Source organism: Megascapheus bottae, chromosome 5 (assembly GCF_031878675.1).
Source record: "Megascapheus bottae isolate mThoBot1 chromosome 5, mThoBot2.hap1, whole genome shotgun sequence".
Classification (NCBI taxonomy): Eukaryota; Metazoa; Chordata; class Mammalia; order Rodentia; family Geomyidae; genus Megascapheus; species Megascapheus bottae.
This window is the reverse complement of record NC_143513.1, coordinates 78,075,343-78,094,100: the sequence shown is the minus strand read 5'-3', so window position 1 is coordinate 78,094,100 and position 18,758 is coordinate 78,075,343. Positions and strand designations below refer to the sequence as shown.

Sequence of the window (18,758 nt, the reverse complement as noted above, 5' to 3'; positions counted from 1 at the left end):
ACCTATGGTCATTGCAGACATTTATGTAGTATTTACCACATGCCACATACTGCTTAAATGCGTTTACCTACACTAACTAATCAGTTCAATGCTCAGCGATCCTGTGAAGTAGAGATAACCCCCAGCCCCTGTATTTCCAGTGAGGACAAGACACAAGAAGTAGCAAACCCTCTGCCCTCAGCAGAAACAGGGCTACATAAGGGTAACTGGATCCTCATAGTCCTGTGAACAGGCAAAGGAGCATTGATGGTGTAGGTGTCTGTAAAACTGCAGATCCACTGACCTTGAGCTGGGAGCTTAGCCTGAGTCATCTGAATTGCACCTGAGGTCATGCTTGCAGGAATGAGTTTTAAGTAACTCAGGGCAGTAAACAAGGAGATGTGACCACAGATGGGGCTGGAGTGTTGACCTTCTGGCTTTAAAGACAGAGGACCCGGCCCCAAGTCAGGGAACTGGGAGCTTCCAGAGACTCCAGTGGAGGGAATTAGTTGTAAGATTACAAACCTGTGTTGTAATAAACCTTGTGGTTCTTTGCCATAGCAGCCATGGGAGTCTCCTCCAGCCTCACAGTGGAGGCTCTGTACCAACCACACCTTTCCAACGCCTCTTTCATGCATGAGCCATGTTAGTACAATTCTGTGCTCGGAAATATGAAAATTAATCTCTAGCTTCTTCACCTTTAGCCCTGCTTGTAAATAAGCCCGTGTTTTCTTATAAAAATATAACCCAACTCTCCATCTTAGGGCAACTTGGTTTTTGTTTTCTTTCTTTACTTTTCCTTTTTGTGCTGGTCCTGGGACTTGAACTCAGGTCTTGAGTGCTGCAAGGTTTTATCAGCTGAGCCACAGCTCCACTTCTGGCTTCTTGGTGGTCCATGGGAGATAAAAGTCACTTGAACTTTCCTGCCTGGGCTGGCTTTGCCCCTCCATCCTCAGATCTCAGTCTCCTGAGAAGCAGTAACGAGGATAGACCCACACCATCAGCACCAGCCTTGAACCTGTGACTTTTCTCATTAAAATATATGTGTAGAAGCCATAGATTGCATTCAAAAAACAACTGGGTACTATTTGACACCACGATCTGTTATTCCTTCACAGGGTCTGTGTGTTCACAGCGTGAAATATTTACATTTTTATGTATTTATTGGACAAATTACCGACTGTGTCTCCAGAGGGGTGGGATGGGGTGGGGGAAGAACGTGGTTTCCATCCCAGATCTGGGCCCGCAGCTGAGGCTGAAAATGAAGCCTCTGCAGACCCGGGCTGCGGGCCAGGCTCCGCCCCCTCCCCGCGGCAGCCAATCAGACGCCGCCCTAGGCTCCGCCCCCTCCCCGCGGCAGCCAATCAGACGCCGTCCCGGCCCCTCGGCCCCCTCCCCGCCGCAGTGCGCGGTGCCCAGGCCTCCGGTCCACCGCCCAGTCTCGCCTAGGCCCGCAGCTCCGGCCCCTCCGGGACCCCCCTGGTGCTCGGCTCAGACCTAGCGGGTGCTCTCGGTCCTGAATCCGCGCTGCAGGGACTGGCGGAGCGGAGGGTGAGTGGGGGATCAGCCGTGGGGGTCTGCACCGGGGAGAGGCTGCGGTGACAAAGCTTGGGGGCGGGGGGGACAGGGAGCGGGGCCTGGCCAGAGTGCCCCGGCAGGAGGAGGCGGGGAGGGCGTCTGCCTGCGGGGCTGGGGTGGAGAGACGTGCCGCGGGGTGCCTCCCTCCCGCCTTCCTTCCCTCCTTCCTTGCTTGCTTCCCCCCTCTTTCCTTGCTCTTCCTCCCCCCTTCCTTTTTTCCTTCCTTCCTTCCTTCCTTCCTTCCTTCCTTCCTTCCTTCCTTCCTTCCTTCCTTTCCTCCCCTTCCTCCTCCTTTCCTTCTTCCCTCCCTTCCTGACCCTGTGCTTATTTCTCTCTGCACCTTGGGAATATTGTCCCTTGTCACTTGTTTTTCCCTTTTCCTTGCTTGGAGAATGGATATCCTCCCCCTCCTCCTCCCCCCCCCCCCATTTCCCCTGGTGTTGGATTTGTGCTCTAGAGAGAGCCATTGGGGCTTGGTGGTCCACAAAGAACCTTGAAAGCCAGGTTATCTCACCTGCCAGAGCCCTAGCTGGCTTGGCTTCTGTTAGAATGCCCTCCCCCGGCTTCACCCCCTCCCCCTGCACCAGGTAAAAGTCCCCCTCTCCAGCCTGTAGCTGCAGACAGACTCCACCCCACCCCAGCTCCCAGTGCATTTGAGCTGGGGGGAGGTGGAGGGGTGCTGTGTGGGGTGCCTGGAGTCAGAGAACATTAGTCTGGAATGCTTTTGGCCTGAAGCAGGAAGTGCTGGATTACACAGCTCCCAGATAAACAGCCCACAGCTGGAGGACACACAGGGTTGGGCCAGCCTGCAATGCAGGGAGGGAGAAGGCCTAATGCACAAGATAGAGGAAAGATCTTTGCCAACTGGATAATGACGGAGACTTGGAAGAAGCTTTCTCTAAGGAAACTTAAAGAACAGAATGTCTCTGTCCTCAGGATGGTCCATCCGTCACCACCACCCGCCCAGCTATAAGTAGATTGACTATATCGATTTCTTCCCGCTTTGCTTTGCTTTAAAACAAAACTAGGAAAAAGGATGTATGTGGTCTAAAGAATAATGAAATGAATGGCTGACATTCTTCCAGGCCAAGACTGAGGGCTTTGCTGTGTCTGTGACACAGGGGCAGGACCCTTCCCCACTCTGAGACATGACACCTGTCATGCTTTTTCCTTTGAACCATTCTCTTGCTTCTCTTTATAGTTTCACATATGTGTGTGAATTCTAAAACTACGTATTGGCTTTCCTTATCTTTTTTTTAATTTTTTGTTTTCACATAAGCATTATCCTGCACAGATTCTTACATGTTTGAGATTTTTCTCTCGTCAATGCACTTTACTCTTCATGGCTTATGATTTAATATAATCTATTAGTGGTGCTGCTGATGGAAATTTGGGTTGTTTCTAATTTGGGGGAGTATATTAGTTGTCTAGAGAGACAAATTTCCCCAACATTTAGCAACTTAAAACTAAAAGCAATTTTAAAAAAATAAAATAAATAAACCCAAGTAAAGCAAACCCTATCATTTCTCTGTTATCTCTGCTTCTGTGGATCAAGAATCCAGGGATAGCTAAGCTGGGAGGTGGACCAAGGTTCTCACAGGCTGTCGTCAAGGAATCAAGGTTCTGGCTCAGACCCCGGGGCCTCAAGGGCAGGGGGAGGAGATGCCAAGCTGACTCATTAGGCTGGGGTAGGCCTTGGGGCCTCCAGCACTGAGGTTAGACACACCCATTCTTTGCCACACTGGCATTTGTGGAAAAGCTCACCACCACAGCAGAGCAGCCTGATTTTTTTTTTCGGACTTTTTTTTCTTCCTCTCCCAGAGAGAAAGACTAGAAACCAGATTATTGTCACCTAATCCAAAAGGTGATATTTCCTTTGGCCATTTTCTATTTGTTAGACAAGACCCATTAGGTCCAGCCCCACGTGTCAGGGGAGGAAGCTGCACAAGAGCAAAGGTACCCATTCTGACAGGAGGGGCCATTTTAAAGGCACCTACCACTGGTGATAATGATAAGTAATTAATGATGTGCGTGCAAATGAGAGTAGAATTGCTGCGTCGTACGTAAGATTTGTGTGTGAGAGCTGGAAGAAATCTTTCCTCCTGTTTAAAATAAAAAAGAAGTGTACATATTGGATTTGATTAGGTCATTTCCAAAGCTGTGTCTGGTGTGTTGAGCCTGTTTTCATTCTGTCCAGCAAGGGATGGGAATTCTTGGGCCACATACTTGTCATAATTTAGTCTTGTCAAATTTCAATTTTACTCAGTCTGGCAGGTATGAAATAGCATTCTACTGTGTGATTTTTTAAAATTATCATTCCTACATAACTAACAAGGCTGGCTATTTTTTTGTATGTGTTGATGGGGTATGGTATTTTCTGTCTGCATTTCTGTTTCCTGTTTCATGCTCATTTTCATATTCTTTTTTTTTCTTTTTTTCACTGACATTGACATTGAAGTGTTTGTTGCTTCCGCTGCTGCTGCTGTTGGTGGTGGTGGTGGTAATGGTGGTGGTGGTGTGTTTGTGTGTGTTTGCGCGAGAGTACTCCAGTATTGAAAGTTTGCATCAAGGCCTGGATGCTGTCCTTGAGCTTTTCTTTTTTTCCTCCTCCTCCTCCTCCTCCTTCTTCTTCCTTGAACTCAGGGCCTGGGCACTGTCCTTAGACACTGTTTGCTCAAGGCTAGCTCTCTGCCACTTGAGCCACAGCACTACTTCCAGCTTTTTCTGTGTATGTGATCAGACCTAGGGCTTCGTGCATGCTAGGCAAGCACTCTACCACTAGGCCACACTCCTGGCCTCCTTGAGCTTGTGCTCTACTACTTGAGCCACAGCTCCACTTCCACCATTTTTCGTTGTTGTTGTTGTTAAGTTCTTATAAGAGTGTCACAGAATAGACATAAAAATTTATGACTCTATAGACATAATGTTTTATTACATAGATTAATATGTATCTCTGACACACAAACCCTCAGCCTAATTTTAATTATGTTCTGCAATCTACGTGCCAATGATTGTACATAGAGATTCCCTTCTTGAATACTTGTTTTTTAAACATGTTATTTGAAATATGATGTAAAAATCAATGTTAATAAATTCTTTAAAATATGTCTGTGCTCATAAAAAGGGGGGAAAAAAAAGAGTGTCACAGAATTCCCATCAGGCTACTTCAAACTTTTAGGTATTTAGATCTTGACCTCCTGAGAACCCATTGTTTTTCTTCCATAGTATAATCTTTTGGCCCTCCATATATATAAACATGGAAATAAACTTAGAAAATCAAATCAAAAACAAGTGAGCAAACAAACCTGTTGGCATTTTCATAGATACTATATTAACTGTATGTCTTAATCTCATTTCATTCTGCATGCATAGAATATCCAAGACTGGGCAATTAGTAATGAGTAGAAACTTATTGGCTCATCATTCTAGAAGAAAGGAAACTCTGAGATCTAGGGTTCAAGGTCTAATGAGAGCCCTGTTGCTCAGAGTCATGACAGAAAAGACAGAGATGAGAAGACAAGGAGCCTGTACCCCATTTTTTATGAATCACCACTCTCATGGTAATGGCACTAATTCCATTATCACTCCACCTTCAGAGCCAAAACATTTTCCCTAGTCCTCCCTTCTTAATGTTGCATTGGAGATTCAGTTTCAAACACACGGCTCTCATGTACTAGCCACATAAATGAATATGTTAAATTTTGCCCTTTTGTGCAACCGTTTGTAGAAATCAAATACATTTAAAAAGTAAACATTATATTAATTTGGGAAGAAATGACCTCTTTATAATCTGTTTTTCCATCTGTGACTTCTGTATATAAAACTTATTTACAATATCTTTAGTACTTGGAACGATTTTTCATTTGCTTGATTTTTGGTGAAATTTATTTTTAAGTACATTACAAAATTGCTGCAGTTTTAACTGTTTTGTTTTCATTTAGAATACTTCTGGTTTATCATTACTGACGAAGAAATATATAGTTTTCTTTTATGTACTAGTCAATGTATTAGTCAATCAAATCCGATGGAATTAATATTCCACATTGATATGTAGAAACTTTGCACATTTACTACAAAGACAGTCAAGTCATTGGAACATACTGACAATTTCATTTCTTCTTTTTCAGTTCTTACACCATTAATTTCTCTTTCCTGCTTTGCTAGGCTTGGCTAGGATTTTTATTATATTCCAGAGTAAAAGAACAGAAAGTTTTACCATATAGAATATAAACATGTTATTTACCATGGCTATTTTATATATGACTTCATGAAAAGAAAGTTTATTTTCTTTCTTTTGGTGATATGGGGTTTGAATTCCAGGGTTCATGCTTGCAAGACATGTTCTATCTATGGTTTGAGGTTTGAACCATGCCTTTATCCCCCCCTTTTTTTGCTGTGGTTATTTTTGAGATAGGATCTCATGTTTTGCCCAGGCCAGCCTGGTCCAAAATCCTATTATGCTTCCTGAATAACTGGGATGACAAATGTATGCCGTTGGTTGAGATAAGGTCCTGAAAACTTTTTTGTCCAAACTGACCTAGAACTGCAGTCTTTCTAACCTGTAGCTCCTGAGTGTCTTGCAGTACAGGCATGGACATCAGAACCTGGCATATTTTCTTCTTTCAGTAAATACTTTTATCATGAGTAGATACATTTTATGAAATGCTTCTATATATACTGAAAGGGCCATATCACTTTTCCCTTTATTATACGCTAAAACATCATATTTATATTCTAGTATAAATTGCTTACTATCCCTAGAATCAACCTTTTCTGATCTATAGGGAGTATCTTTTATGTATGGATATGGATAGTTAGATGAGCATTATCCATTTGCATTCAACAGTGTGAGATGACATTGGAAACTGAATTAGCCGTTCCTGCATGACCTTTATCTAGTTTGGTTGATACCAAATGTGAGAAATTTGTGCAAGATCCCATTTATCTGGTCCTGGAACATTTCTTCAAATCATTTACAAAAACCCCCAGGGTTTGGAGTTTAGGAGATTCTTTAATGTGTGGATTCAATTACTTTAATGATGATAGGCTAGTTGACTTTTCTTAGGAAGTCAGTTTTGGTAAATTCTACATGTAGATATGAAATATATATATATATACATATACACACTTGATGTGTGTATTCAGAATTAGTAGAATGAAGTTTTTCATTATTTCCTTTATCTTTCCAGTGTATTTTATTTATGTTTTGGCTTATTTTGACAGAACCTATTCTGTATTGACTATCTCATACACCGAATTTTTGTATCTTTTCCCCTTCTTGCCTTATACTTATTTCACTGTTATTTCCTACCTTCGTTGTTTCTTCTAAGCCCTTAAATTGAATAGTTAATTAATTTTATTTTTGACCTTTACTTTTTCCATGAACTTTTCTAACTGTGTATTATTTGGAAATACTTTTATTTGGGGGGGAGGTCATGGGGCTTGAACTCTGGGCCTGGGCATTGTCCCTGAGCTCTTCAGCTCAAGGCTACCGCTCTACCCCTTGAGCCACAGCCCCACTTCCATTTGTGTGTGTGTGTGTGTGTGTGTGTGTGTGTGTGTGTGTGTGTGTGTGTGTGATTAATTGGAGATAAGTCTCACAGTCTTTAGTGCCCGGGCTGGCTTTGAACCTTGATCCTCAGATCTCAGCCTCCTGAGTAGCTAGGATTACAGGCATGAGCCACTGCACCTGGCTCTTTTGGGAATACTTTCTAATGATCTTTGTTATAGTTTTCCTGTTTGATGCTCTTTTGTGTTTGCTAGCTACTACATTTATTATCTGTCTTTACAAAAAAAAGTCTAAAAACAGATTTGGTGCGTGTGTACGGTGAAGGTTTGTGTTCTTATTGTGCTCTTTGTTTTGTTTTCTTGCGGGGCGGGGGGGATGGAATTGTTCTTTGGGACCTGGGACTTGAATTCTGGATACTGACTTGGATACTGCCCCAGAGCTTTTTCACTCAAAGTTGGTACTCTGCCACTTGAGCCACAACTCCACTTCTGCCTTTTTGGTGGTTACTTGGAGGTAAGTCTCATGGAATCTTCTGCCCTGGCTGGCTTGGAACCTCTTTCTTCAGATCTCAGCCTTCTGAATAGCTAGGATTACAGGCCTTGGCATTCTGCAGCACCACAGGTCCACAGCTGCATCCCGGAGCAGAAACTGCAACAAAGCGGGGTCTCTGTGGTGCAGGGCTGGGTGGGGAGGCTCCACCCACATCCCGTGTCGGCCAATGGGCTCCCGGAACAGTACTCCGCCCCCGTCTCCGGGCGGCCAATAGGCTCTCAGAACGACCCAGCCCCGCCCCCTAAGGCGCCGCTCCTCATCCCCGCGGCCGCCTCTGGCTCTGCCAGCCTCCACCCTCTGCAGGCTCCAGGGTTCCCTCCCTGGCCCGGCGGGGCGCCCGGTCTCGCGGTCTAGCTCGTCCCCGCCCAGGGCGCCCCCTCGCCTCCCTAGGCGATCGCTGGTCCACCGGGTGAGTCTCCCAAAGATGGTGTGTGGACCGGGAGCGTGTGGGGCGCCCGCCCCATGTTAGGGGCGGTCCCAGCGGGGGTCCGGGGAGGCCGGCCGGGCGGGCGCCGGGTGCTGCGCCCGCGTGCCTCCGACGCGGTGCGCGCGGGTCCGGAGCCCGGCCGCGGGGACCCAGGCCGCGGGGACCCAGGCCGCCAGGACCCGGGAGCCGGCTTCTTTCCTGCCCCGGCTCGGGTTTGCTCCGCGCCAGTTGGGCCGTCCGAGCGCCGTCCATCACACACATCCTTGCCCTTGGAGACAGTTGTCACTGTGAAATTTTCAAAGCCACGTATGAAAGGCAGATCGCAGCGTGTATCCGAGGTAGACATTTTTATCACCTCTGCGCCAGCGATTTCAGTACAAATAAATAATAAAGCAAGTAAAAGAAAAAACATCCCTTTTCTGCACCAAGTCTCATGTCTTCATCCGCAGAGGTAAGTGAGTTTGTATACTTCCCGTGTAGATGGGTGTTCTTTGTTCTGTATGGACAGGGAAGGAGTCTGGTTGGTTGGTGGGTTGGTTGGGGATTTTTGTGCCACTTCTGGGGCTTGAACTCTGGAAGCTTTTTCACTCAAGTATGGCACTTGAGCCACCTTTGACTTTTTGTACCCCGGCTAGCTTTGAAGTGCAATCCTCAGATCTCAGCTTCCTGATGCGCTGGATTACAGGCTCCACTGCAATAGATGTGATTTTATTCCTCCTTTAGCCTTCCTCCCACCCCCAGTAAAACTTCTTGGGAGTTTTTAAACCTGCAGTGCTATTACCCTGAGTTTTCAAATCTAGAAACGCCGTAGTGAACATGACAACAGGGAGAACAAATATATTCTGTCTCTTGAATCATTACCTGGCAGGATTCTGAATCCAGTTTTCTTGGTCTTGTCCTTACCAGTCCCTCTACTTAAACCTGGCCACTGAGCTCAGCTGTGTACATCACTTTGTTGATTGATGTTCATAGGATTTGGTTTGAAGAAGGACACTCAAAGGAGATAGAGGAAAAACTTTATTTGGGGTAAAAGCCCCAGTTAGTATTGAAAGGCATCCATGTTTCAGAAAAACGAAATATAGAATTGTAAAAGGATTTGACTATTTGGTTTTAACAGGCACTCAGTCTTTCTGCATGCCAGGCATTGATCTAAGGATGAAAAGAAACCCACCCATTTCCAGCCTTACATCTGAAATAAAGGTGGAGAATACCTCTCACGTGGCTCACCCCCATTCTCCAAGGAATAAAACTTCCGCGTAGAGGAATTAAATAAACTCTCCAAAGTCGCCCAGCTGACAAAGCGTGGCTGGGAGGAGTTTCAGTCAGTCCATCTATGACAAGTCTGAGTCCTAACTTTGTTCTACCTGGATTTCTCCTGCTAGAGATGGCACCTGTGTGTTGCCTACCAACACTCAGCCAATTCACAGAGGGAGGAGAAACCGTCAGTTTATTATCAGAAAGAAAAAGAAGAACCTCGGAAGGCTGAGATTCCAGAGACTTTCTGTCCAAAGCCAAACTGGGCAGAAAAATGCTAATGTGATCCAAGTGGTAGAGTGCCAGCAAAGCACTCACAAAGCCCTAAGTCCACTCTACATACAGTGCAATTCAGAATATGTTTATTTTGAATTTATGAACGTTACATACACCCTTGTAGCAGTGCAATCCATGCTGAATTAAGAGTTGCTCCCTCCCCAGTTGCTCGGATTAAACAATATTGACAGGTAGAAATGCATATTTCCCTTTGTTTCATTGGGATACAAATATATACATGCTTTTTCTTCCTACTTTAAAAAAAAACAAAATACGAAAACATGCCCGTCAGTCTCTACAATTTGCATATCCTCTTGGGGGACATATTACACACTGTATAATAGTGAGCAGAATGTATGTCCTAATCAGCTACTTAGTAAGTAGATGATTAACTATGTTGGATTGAAACCCCTTTCTACAACAACTTAAAGATAATGTAATTCTAGTCCGGTACCAGTGGCTCATGCCTGTAATCCTAACTACTCAGGAGGCTGAGATCTGCGGTTCATGCTTTGAAGCCAGCTCGTCCAGGAAAGCGGATGAGACCCTCCTCTCCAATAAATGCTTCAGAAAAAGCTGGAAGAGGCACTGTGGCTCAAGTGGCTGAGTGCTAGCCTTGAGCACAAAGAGGCGCAGGGATAGTGCCCAGGCCCTGAGTTCAAGCCCCAGGACCGGCAGAAATAAATAAATAAAAGATGATATTCTTTTTTAAAAAAAATTAATTCTCATTAAATAGCGGTCCACTCTGCTGAGATGGGACCTTCTGATGTCCCTAATCCTTTACAATGCCTAGTCTCCCGGGCCAGACACAAAGAGGTGCTGTCCCCAGGCAAGCTCCGCCCCTTTCTCCTGAGCCGCCTCCAGTCTGGGAGGCCGCAGGGGCGGGGCCTGCGGGAGCCCCGCCCCTGGCCCGCTCCAGCTGGTCGGAAGCGGGACGGAGTCTGCAGAGGCCCCGCCCCGCCCCCGGCTCGCCCGCTGCCAGCGTCTCCCGGCTGGTGCGCGCTCTGCAGTGCAGCCCCTTTCCCGCAGCCTGCGCGTCTCCCCGAGCTCGAGGCCCTGCCCCCTCCCAGCTGCCCGGGTGGAGCTTGCAGGGTCACCCGGTGAGTGCTCCCCAGGAAGGTCTGGAGAGGGGGTTGGTGTCTGTGGACTGGCCCCGTCGTGGGGGGCTGGGGAACCTGCGCGCAGCCGGGCCGGGCCGGGGTGCGCAGCGGGGCGGAGGCACCTTGACGCCCGCTGGGGACGGTTCTCCTCCGCTCCCCGGCTGTGCATCCCCGAGGCCGCGTCGCTCCAGCCCCGATTCCCGACGCGGATGTCGGCGTGCGCTGGCTTTGTGTGGTTGCGTTGCCGACAGGCCTGTCTTCCAAGGGCAGCATCCGACCCCTGGGCGTTCTCGGGTGGAAAGGCCCCGCGTAGCCCCGGGGAGTCTTGGGCCGGCTTGGGGGTGGTCACACGCGGAGCTGGCGGGGCCTCGCCTCTGCCCTCCCGCGCTGCTCCCTGGGCTCGGGGAGGGGGTGGGGAGGATCGGTGGTCTGACACGACTCGGAGATGCCAGCAGCCTGGCAGAGAGCCCCCCCCCCCGCTCCCCTCCTCCTCCTCTCACCGCCCCCAGCTCAGCCCCTCCGCTCCCTTGACGTCACCGGCCAGCTCCGGGTCCGCGGGCTCTGAGCCCGGAGGAGGCGGGAGGGGAGGGGGAGGGGGACGGGCTCCAGGCTCCAGGCTCTGAGCCCAGGGAGGAAAGGAGAGGGGAGTGGGGCAGGGGAGGGGTGGGGGGGGGAGCGGAGCGGGCTCCAGGCTTAGCCCTGCTGGAGTTTGGGAAGACCTTTCTCACACTGTCCCCTTGGTAGAAACCTTCAGCCAGCTGAGAAGGGCTAAGGGGCAGGCCGGAACTGACCTGCCAAAAAACAACCCCAGGCTATCAGTCCTCTGAGAGTTACCCAGTGGGACAAAGGAGCAAACAGGAGCTTGGAAGCTTCCCCAGGGCCAAAGTCAGGACTTGAGAAGGAATGTGTATGCTAGAAATAAGGGAGTGGAAGAAGGGTTCAGTCCTTCATCCCGTGGAGATATTGAAGAGGGAGCCCCAGACACCAGTAAGGGTCTAGGGCTTGGATTTTTTTAAATCTACGTGGTGATAAATATATGGGGGAGGGAGGCGGCTCAGGATTTTTACCTGGTTTGCATTTTGTTGTCTATATTCTTCCATGTGTGTTATACATTATTTCAGATGGATGAATTAAACCATGTTTTCATATTAAAATGCAATGAGTCAGATGCAGCTCAGAATGTGTAGGATGGAATGCAGAAGAAAAAAAAAAAGATCAATCCGTTCAGATTCTTGGTTTAGTGGAGGTTGATAGCCAGTGGAAAGGTTGTTCATGCAGAAGCCTGTATGGGGTGGGGGTGGGGGGGCCTGTGGGCCTGCACAAGATGGAGGGATGCAGAGACAGGAGAGGAAGGAAAAGAGAAAAAAAATGCTGGAGAAGTTACTGAATGCATACGGAAAAAGAAACAGTGGGTTCGAGGAAGACAGTGGCAGGAAGATGAGAAGGTGTTGAATCACGTCTGTGTTGTCTACTTGTCCATATTCAAGGCCTGGCTAAATAACGCAGGACCCTGTTTGCTTCTAACTTCATATCATCATCCATATTTTACTGTTTGCATCCCTGATCTTCCTCCTAGGGATGCAAACCGTAAAATATATTCTCTGGTCTCAGATCTGCAATCCATCTGAAGTACAAAATGAGAATGGCCCAGGCCCTCTCCAAGAAGGTTCTACCTTCCCTTCAGCATATCTCAGGGAGAACCCTGAGTAGGTCCAACAGACAGGGCTGTTTCCTGGTGAAAATAGAAAACTTACTCTTCCCCTGTGAGTAGGATACCTTTAGCTTTGAAGGTGACCGTAGACTCTGAGCTCAAAGAATCATGGGGGAGAAAGTCAAAGATTTAATGACATTGTTTGAGAAATCTGTAATCGACGAGGCTAACCTGTTGAAATGTGTTGTTGTTCATATTAAAACCTGGCACTAAGAGACCACAAATCCTTATATATGTTTGGTGCTGGGCTTAAAAATGTGGGCCCTGGTGTTGTATTTCCTGGATTTGAATCCAAGATCCACCACTTTCCATATATATACCTTTGAACAGGTATCAAATCACCTTATCCCACAAGAATGCTTCTTTCTCCCCAGTTGATAAAATGGTGATAGCAAACATATCCAGGGTTTTGTTATAATTTTTAAAATTACAAAAATTATGTGTCATAATGCCAGAAACCTGGTAAGTATTGTAGTATTATGTTACTATCATTACTATCCTTATGAACTAATAACTATCATTATTTTAAAAATGGGCTCATGTCTTACCTAGCATAAGGATTTGAAATTCTCATTTAAGATGTATCTAGAACATTCTGCTTAGAAGTAAAATAGATGTAGTTCCTCCTTGAGCTATCTTAGAGCACAAAGGGTGTCATAAAGTATGAGTTCTCTTTTCTGGGAGTGTGGCGTTTCTAGGCACTAGGGAAGCACAGGTCTGCTGAGCAACTCTGGAGGAGCAGTGAGTGGGGGAGACCTCTTCCTGCCATAGGGAGAGGTCAAAGTTAGGTAAGTGTGGCATGGGATTTCAGATCCTAAACCCACACAGGTGTTGGAAATGATACCAGGAAATGTTCCTTGTCTTTGATCTATGTTTACTTCTTGGTTTCCACTTATCGATTTCCATTTCCAGCTCAGCATGGCAGTCAGAATCTTTGTATTCATGTCTTTCCTGCTGCTGTTCTTCACTGCCACTCTTTAAGAAAGCTTATTAGAAGGAGAGTGGCTGGGTCTAAGAATACACATAGTTTAGAAACCATGTTACCACTGGGTTCCTTTCAAAAGAGGGTAGGTAGACCTCAGTCCTTCCTGAGACAATGTGGCCACCATTGGTCCTCTATTAGAAGCCATTAGCCACTTCTGTCTTCTTCATTGTCTTCTCTTTCCCCTAGTTCATCTTTTGGACAGTCTTATGGATAATAGACATACTATTTTCCACTGCCAGACTAGAGATACTGAACACTTTTTCCAGAGATGGGTCCATTTAAATTTCCTCTTCTCAGAAGGGTAAGATTTCCATAGATAGAAAGGTGGAAGATGAAAGGGAAAGGAAAGAGGATCCTCTGAAATAAGAAGGGGGCCTGATCCTAGGAAGCTAGTGAGAAAGACGGAGCGAAAGATAAAGCTGGAAACTGTGAGGAACTGCCTGTCCTCAAGGCCTCACCAACCTGGGGAACTGAGTCAGGTTTCCCCCTGTGGACACAGATGCAGTCCTGAGGGATTTTTCTTCCCAATTAGAAGTGTGATAAGAGTGAGCTTAGATGAACAGAGATAAGAACAGGCACTGGTGACTCAGAAGCTGGATTGGTTTAGGCCAGACATGAATCACTAAAGACCCAAGCCAGCTGGTGTCATTGGAAATTGTGAACAAGAACATCAGCAGGACTGGTGACAAGCTGAGTAGGGGAAGAATAGGAAAAAGGGGCACCCTGTGACCTTGCAAAATTCTCTGTCCTGGTAATTTGTGGCATCCAGGGTGGGCAGGGAAAGCTTCTCACTCACCAAATGTTGGCTCAGCATTTTTGTATCGCATTCTTATATTTATACTTATATACTTCTATTTCACTGCCAGAAACATCTAGCTTGTTCAGTTTACCTTTGAAGAGAAGATACTCCATCTAAGACTTCTTTAATTTTAAAGACCGATAACCACGTATTGGATACACATGGATGACCACGTGTTCTTTTAGTGGGATCTGGAGTTTATTGGTTTCCTCAAGACCAAGATTTTATTCTATGGTCTATAATTGGCACATTGTCTACACCAAGGACTTTTTCAAGGACATACCAAGATACCTGAGGAATAAATGTAATAATCATTAGCTCTGGTATTATCATTAGATTCAGGTTTAACATTAGTTCCAAATAGGAAAATGGTAAAAAATCACTGTCAATAAATGCAGAACCCAGTGTTTGTAAAACATAATGTTGAGTCAGGCTTCCTTTTTCACTTTGCAAGAATTCCCTGCTCATTTGCAACTTAAATGTTTACATTGTATGTTTACTGTGGTACCTAGGATTGAACAGCAGGCCTCTTGCCTGCTAAGCGAGTGCTGTACCACTTAAGCTATATCCTCCCTTCCCTGTCCTAAATGACTTACTCGTAGAGTAAGCATAAGCATATATGGGAATTTCTATATACATGTAGTTGAATACTGATGAGAGATCTTGAAACATCCTTTAAAAAGGAGCTTGTGGTGAAGGAGCAAAGGACGGTTGTAAGGTCACACTCAGAAACAGAGACACCTTCCTCAGTGGAGTCCCAGGTACAAGTAAGAATCTACCATCCTTCCTAACCTAGCCTCTGTTTCTGGTTGTGTGGATTCAAGCCACAGACAGCTCTCACTTTCCTCCTGCTCAGCCTCTGCTTCTCTGAGTGAGGGTAGTTAGGCTAGTTAGACTGAAATTCTAAGTGTTCCAGGCTGAAATTTAAAAAGAGAGGATGAAGGAAGAGGTGATGTTGATCAAGAAGCATTACACTCATAAATTTACATGCTGAATTGTCACCCCTTAGTACAATTACTGAAAGATAATTTTTAAGTAAACAATAGCAAAGCTGAAATATAAATAAATAGTTGATATTGGGGGTTAGAGGTATGGTTCGAGTTGTAGTCTTTCTAGCAAATGCGTGGCTGTACGTTGAAATGCCAGTGGAATGGGTGTGAGAATGACAACTTGCTGCATGCTATGTTAATTTCTAGAGGCTGTCATATCAAATGACTGCCAATAGAGCAGATTTAAATCACAGCATTTTATTCAGCTCAGCACTGGAGGCTCAGAATTTCAAAATCTAGTTATCAGCACCACTGGCTGGTTCCTTCTGGGGGGTTCAGAAGTAGAATGCATTGTCTCTGTCTTTGCTTCTTATTTTTGCCAACCATTTCTGGAGTTCCTTGGCTTACAGAAGTAGCTTTCTAAGCCCCTGCTTTCATCTTCCAAGGACAGTCTCCCCTTGCATTCTCTGTCCAAATGGCCTCTCATCAGTCATTAGCCTAGAGCCATCCAAAGCCGCTGGGAGCTCATCTTAATTTGATTACATCTGCAGAGACCTTATTCCTAAATACGGTCGCATTCCCAAATGGATTTCACAAGGATTAGGATTAGGATTTCACAAAGTTTCTTGTGAGACACAATTCCACCTCCATTCCTTCCATGTTTGGCTGGTTCAGTATTGGGGAAAATAGCATACTAAATGTAACCACTTAATGTTGGAAAGGATAGGACATAGTCTAGGGCTGGGGGGGGCGAAGGGGGGGAGGAATCCAGGATTCCTCCTGGATTGCAGTCACTGACATTGTGATTGATTCATTGCAATGCCCGTCTTCTTCACAAGCTAACCAAGTAGTGGAAAAACACACTACTTTATTTTGTTGTTGTTGTTGTTTGCTTACCCTTTCTTCACCAAGTTGAATCCTTGCTCTCTTCTGTGCAGAACCAAACAGAGCCATGGCGACTCCTTCAGCTGCCTTTGAGGCCCTTATGAATGGAGTAACCAGCTGGGATCTCCCTGAAGATGCCATCCCTTGTGAACTGCTTCTCATTGGAGAGGCCTCCTTTCCTGTCATGGTGAATGACATGGGCCAGGTGCTCATTGCCGCCTCCACCTACGGTCGAGGCCGCCTGGTGGTCGTATCCCATGAGGACTACTTGGCCGAAACCCAGCTCACTCCTTTTCTCATCAATGCTGTGGGGTGGCTCCGTTCCTCCCCTGGGGCTCCCATTGGTATACACCCATCTGTGGCACCTTTGGTTAAAATCCTGGAGGGTGCTGGAGTGGAGTCAAAGATTGAACCGGAAGTGGATGACTCCCTCGGGGTTTACTGCATTGATGCCTACAACGAAACCATGACTGAAAAGCTGGTCCAGTTCATGAAACGTGGAGGAGGCTTGCTCATGGGGGGCCAAGCCTGGGATTGGGCCAACCAGGGTGAAGATGAAAGAGTTCTGTTCACCTTCCCTGGGAACTTGGTCACCAGTGTGGCTGGCGTGTACTTCACCGACAACAAAGGAGACACAAGTTTCTTTAAAGTCTCCAAGAAGATGCCCAAAATCCCAGTCTTAGTTAGGTGAGTACCCCAGAGACTAAATTCTCAAGAGCTGTGAGTAAACTTTTGCATATTTAGCCAGCTGTGGCTTGGCGAGGAAAGAAAAGCAAACAGTCCACAGGTTGAAATTGAAAATCAGGTGGTGCAAGTTATGCATGCTAAGTCTAGGAGCTTTATCTCAAGAGGCTAAGGACCAAGCAGGCCAGTGGAGAGGCAGATGGTGGACAAGAGTCAGACTGCTCTGAAAGTTCTTTGAGAGCATTGCCCAGTCTTATTTTGTTCACATACACGTAACTATACATGTAACAGATTAATGGGTGCCTAGTAAACATTCATTAGCTGTATATGATTGGATGGATGAATAAGAGTGATTAAAAGCTAGACTAGTCCCCAAAGCAGAAAAAAAATACACCAGGCCACTCCCCACTGTATAGTAAAGTTCTGTTCCCTGGGGATGAAGAACACTAATCTAGATAGATAAGACTGGGAAGATGCACATGGAAGTTAAAATTATGTCAAATGAGCTAGAACTTCTGGTTGATTTGCCGCCCAGAACAGTTCATTACTCTGTCTTTTGGATAAGAAAGCACTTTTCCTCGTTTTAACCCACGCTCTAGACTTCTATGAAGGAGTTCAAATCTTCTCTGTCTATTCATCCATTCATTGAGTATATTATACCCCAGATTTTTTTTTAATTTCAAGAATATTATTTGCAAGATCTAAGAACTAAGGACATAGAAGTGTGGAAAGGGGTATCTTTGCTCTAGATGCATTGTACTCATCCATTGAACTGTTGGATTGAAGCTCTTGCACAAAGATTTATTTTATTTAAAAGGAAGAAGTAACTCTGCAGGGCTTACATTCCAAGACCTTCATTGGATACCTAAAATTGCACATAGTACCAAGCAAACCCTGTGTATAATATATCATTTTGATAAAGTATAATTTATAAATTTGGTACCATAAGAAAGTAACAGTAACTAATTATAAAAGAACAACAGTTATGCTCTAATAAATGATATATAATGAGATAACACACAGTATCTTGCTGTAATATGCTCACTGCTCTGTGGCAAGACTACCTGAGGTGACTGACATAGGCGCTGTGAAATGTCATTAGGTCACTACCATTTAAGGATCACCGAACACAAACACTGCCACACCACCACAGGAAGTCCAGTGATCAAGGTGGCTACCGAGGGACCAAGAGCGGGAAGAGTATATAGTGAGGACACACTGGTCATAAGAATGATGAATATTAACTATAAAATAAGTCAGCATAGGATTTCATCACACTACTGAGAATATATACTATTTGAAGCCTATGAATCATTTATTTGTGGAATTTTACTTTTAATATTTTTGAGCCACAGTTAACTACAGGCAACCAAGGTACAGAAACTAAAACCATAAATAAGGGAAATTTGTATATGTATTTGCTAGAAATTGCAGGAACAGACACAAGAACTAAATTACTATAATAATATCTTTAAGTACAAAGCAAGTGTCATATAACAAAGCAGTTTATGAATATAGTGCATCGTGATCAGTGCCACTTCCTGCAACATTCTCACCAACCTGACCCTTCCCTTTCTTGATTTTGTGATACATAAGGTAAATTATTGACTACATTCTTCCTCTCTCCTCTCTTCAGTCGTGTGGTTCCACCCCCTACTTCTTGATTGTAATCATTTCCTGTTGTTTTTTGAGCTTTCCAGACTCGTCATCAAAATAAAAGCATGCTTTCCTATTCAGTTCTTAAACTCACTAGTGCCTAAGCATGCATGCATAGACTTCTGCCTGTCTTCTGCCTGCTACTTTCTTGGAAGTTAGTTGTTTCTTTTGGCCTAGTTTCATACTTCTCTTTCATGCTATTAGTTCCCATCAAACTTAGTTTGGTGACTCATGATTATTTAAATTAGAAATGGCATTAGAAATTCTGAACAGATCATTACTGGTTTCTGCAGTGTATTTTCCAGGACAAATGGTTCTCCTAGTCCTTTTGTTTCCTTAGTTTTTCTTTTCATACACATTCAGTCTTTTGTTCC

General features: G+C 45.3%; 1 protein-coding gene across 3 annotated transcripts in view; it reads left to right on the top strand.

Moving 5' to 3' along the window:
• Positions 1-1,414: 1,414 nt before the first annotated feature.
• LOC150063723 (TRPM8 channel-associated factor 1) overlaps positions 1,415-18,758 on the top strand; it is a 28,924-nt gene continuing 11,580 nt past the window's right edge. Inside the window, exons 1-2 of one of the 3 annotated variants that reach the window (XM_090333454.1) lie at positions 1,415-1,530; positions 16,098-16,731. In XM_090333454.1, the coding sequence (XP_090189580.1) occupies positions 16,112-16,731 (620 nt within the window). In that variant the 5' untranslated portion in view covers positions 1,415-1,530; positions 16,098-16,111. Of the gene's footprint in view, positions 1,531-10,576; positions 10,676-16,097; positions 16,732-18,758 lie in introns of those variants that run through there. The other 2 variants (XM_090333455.1, XM_090333453.1) reach the window with 2 other exon arrangements.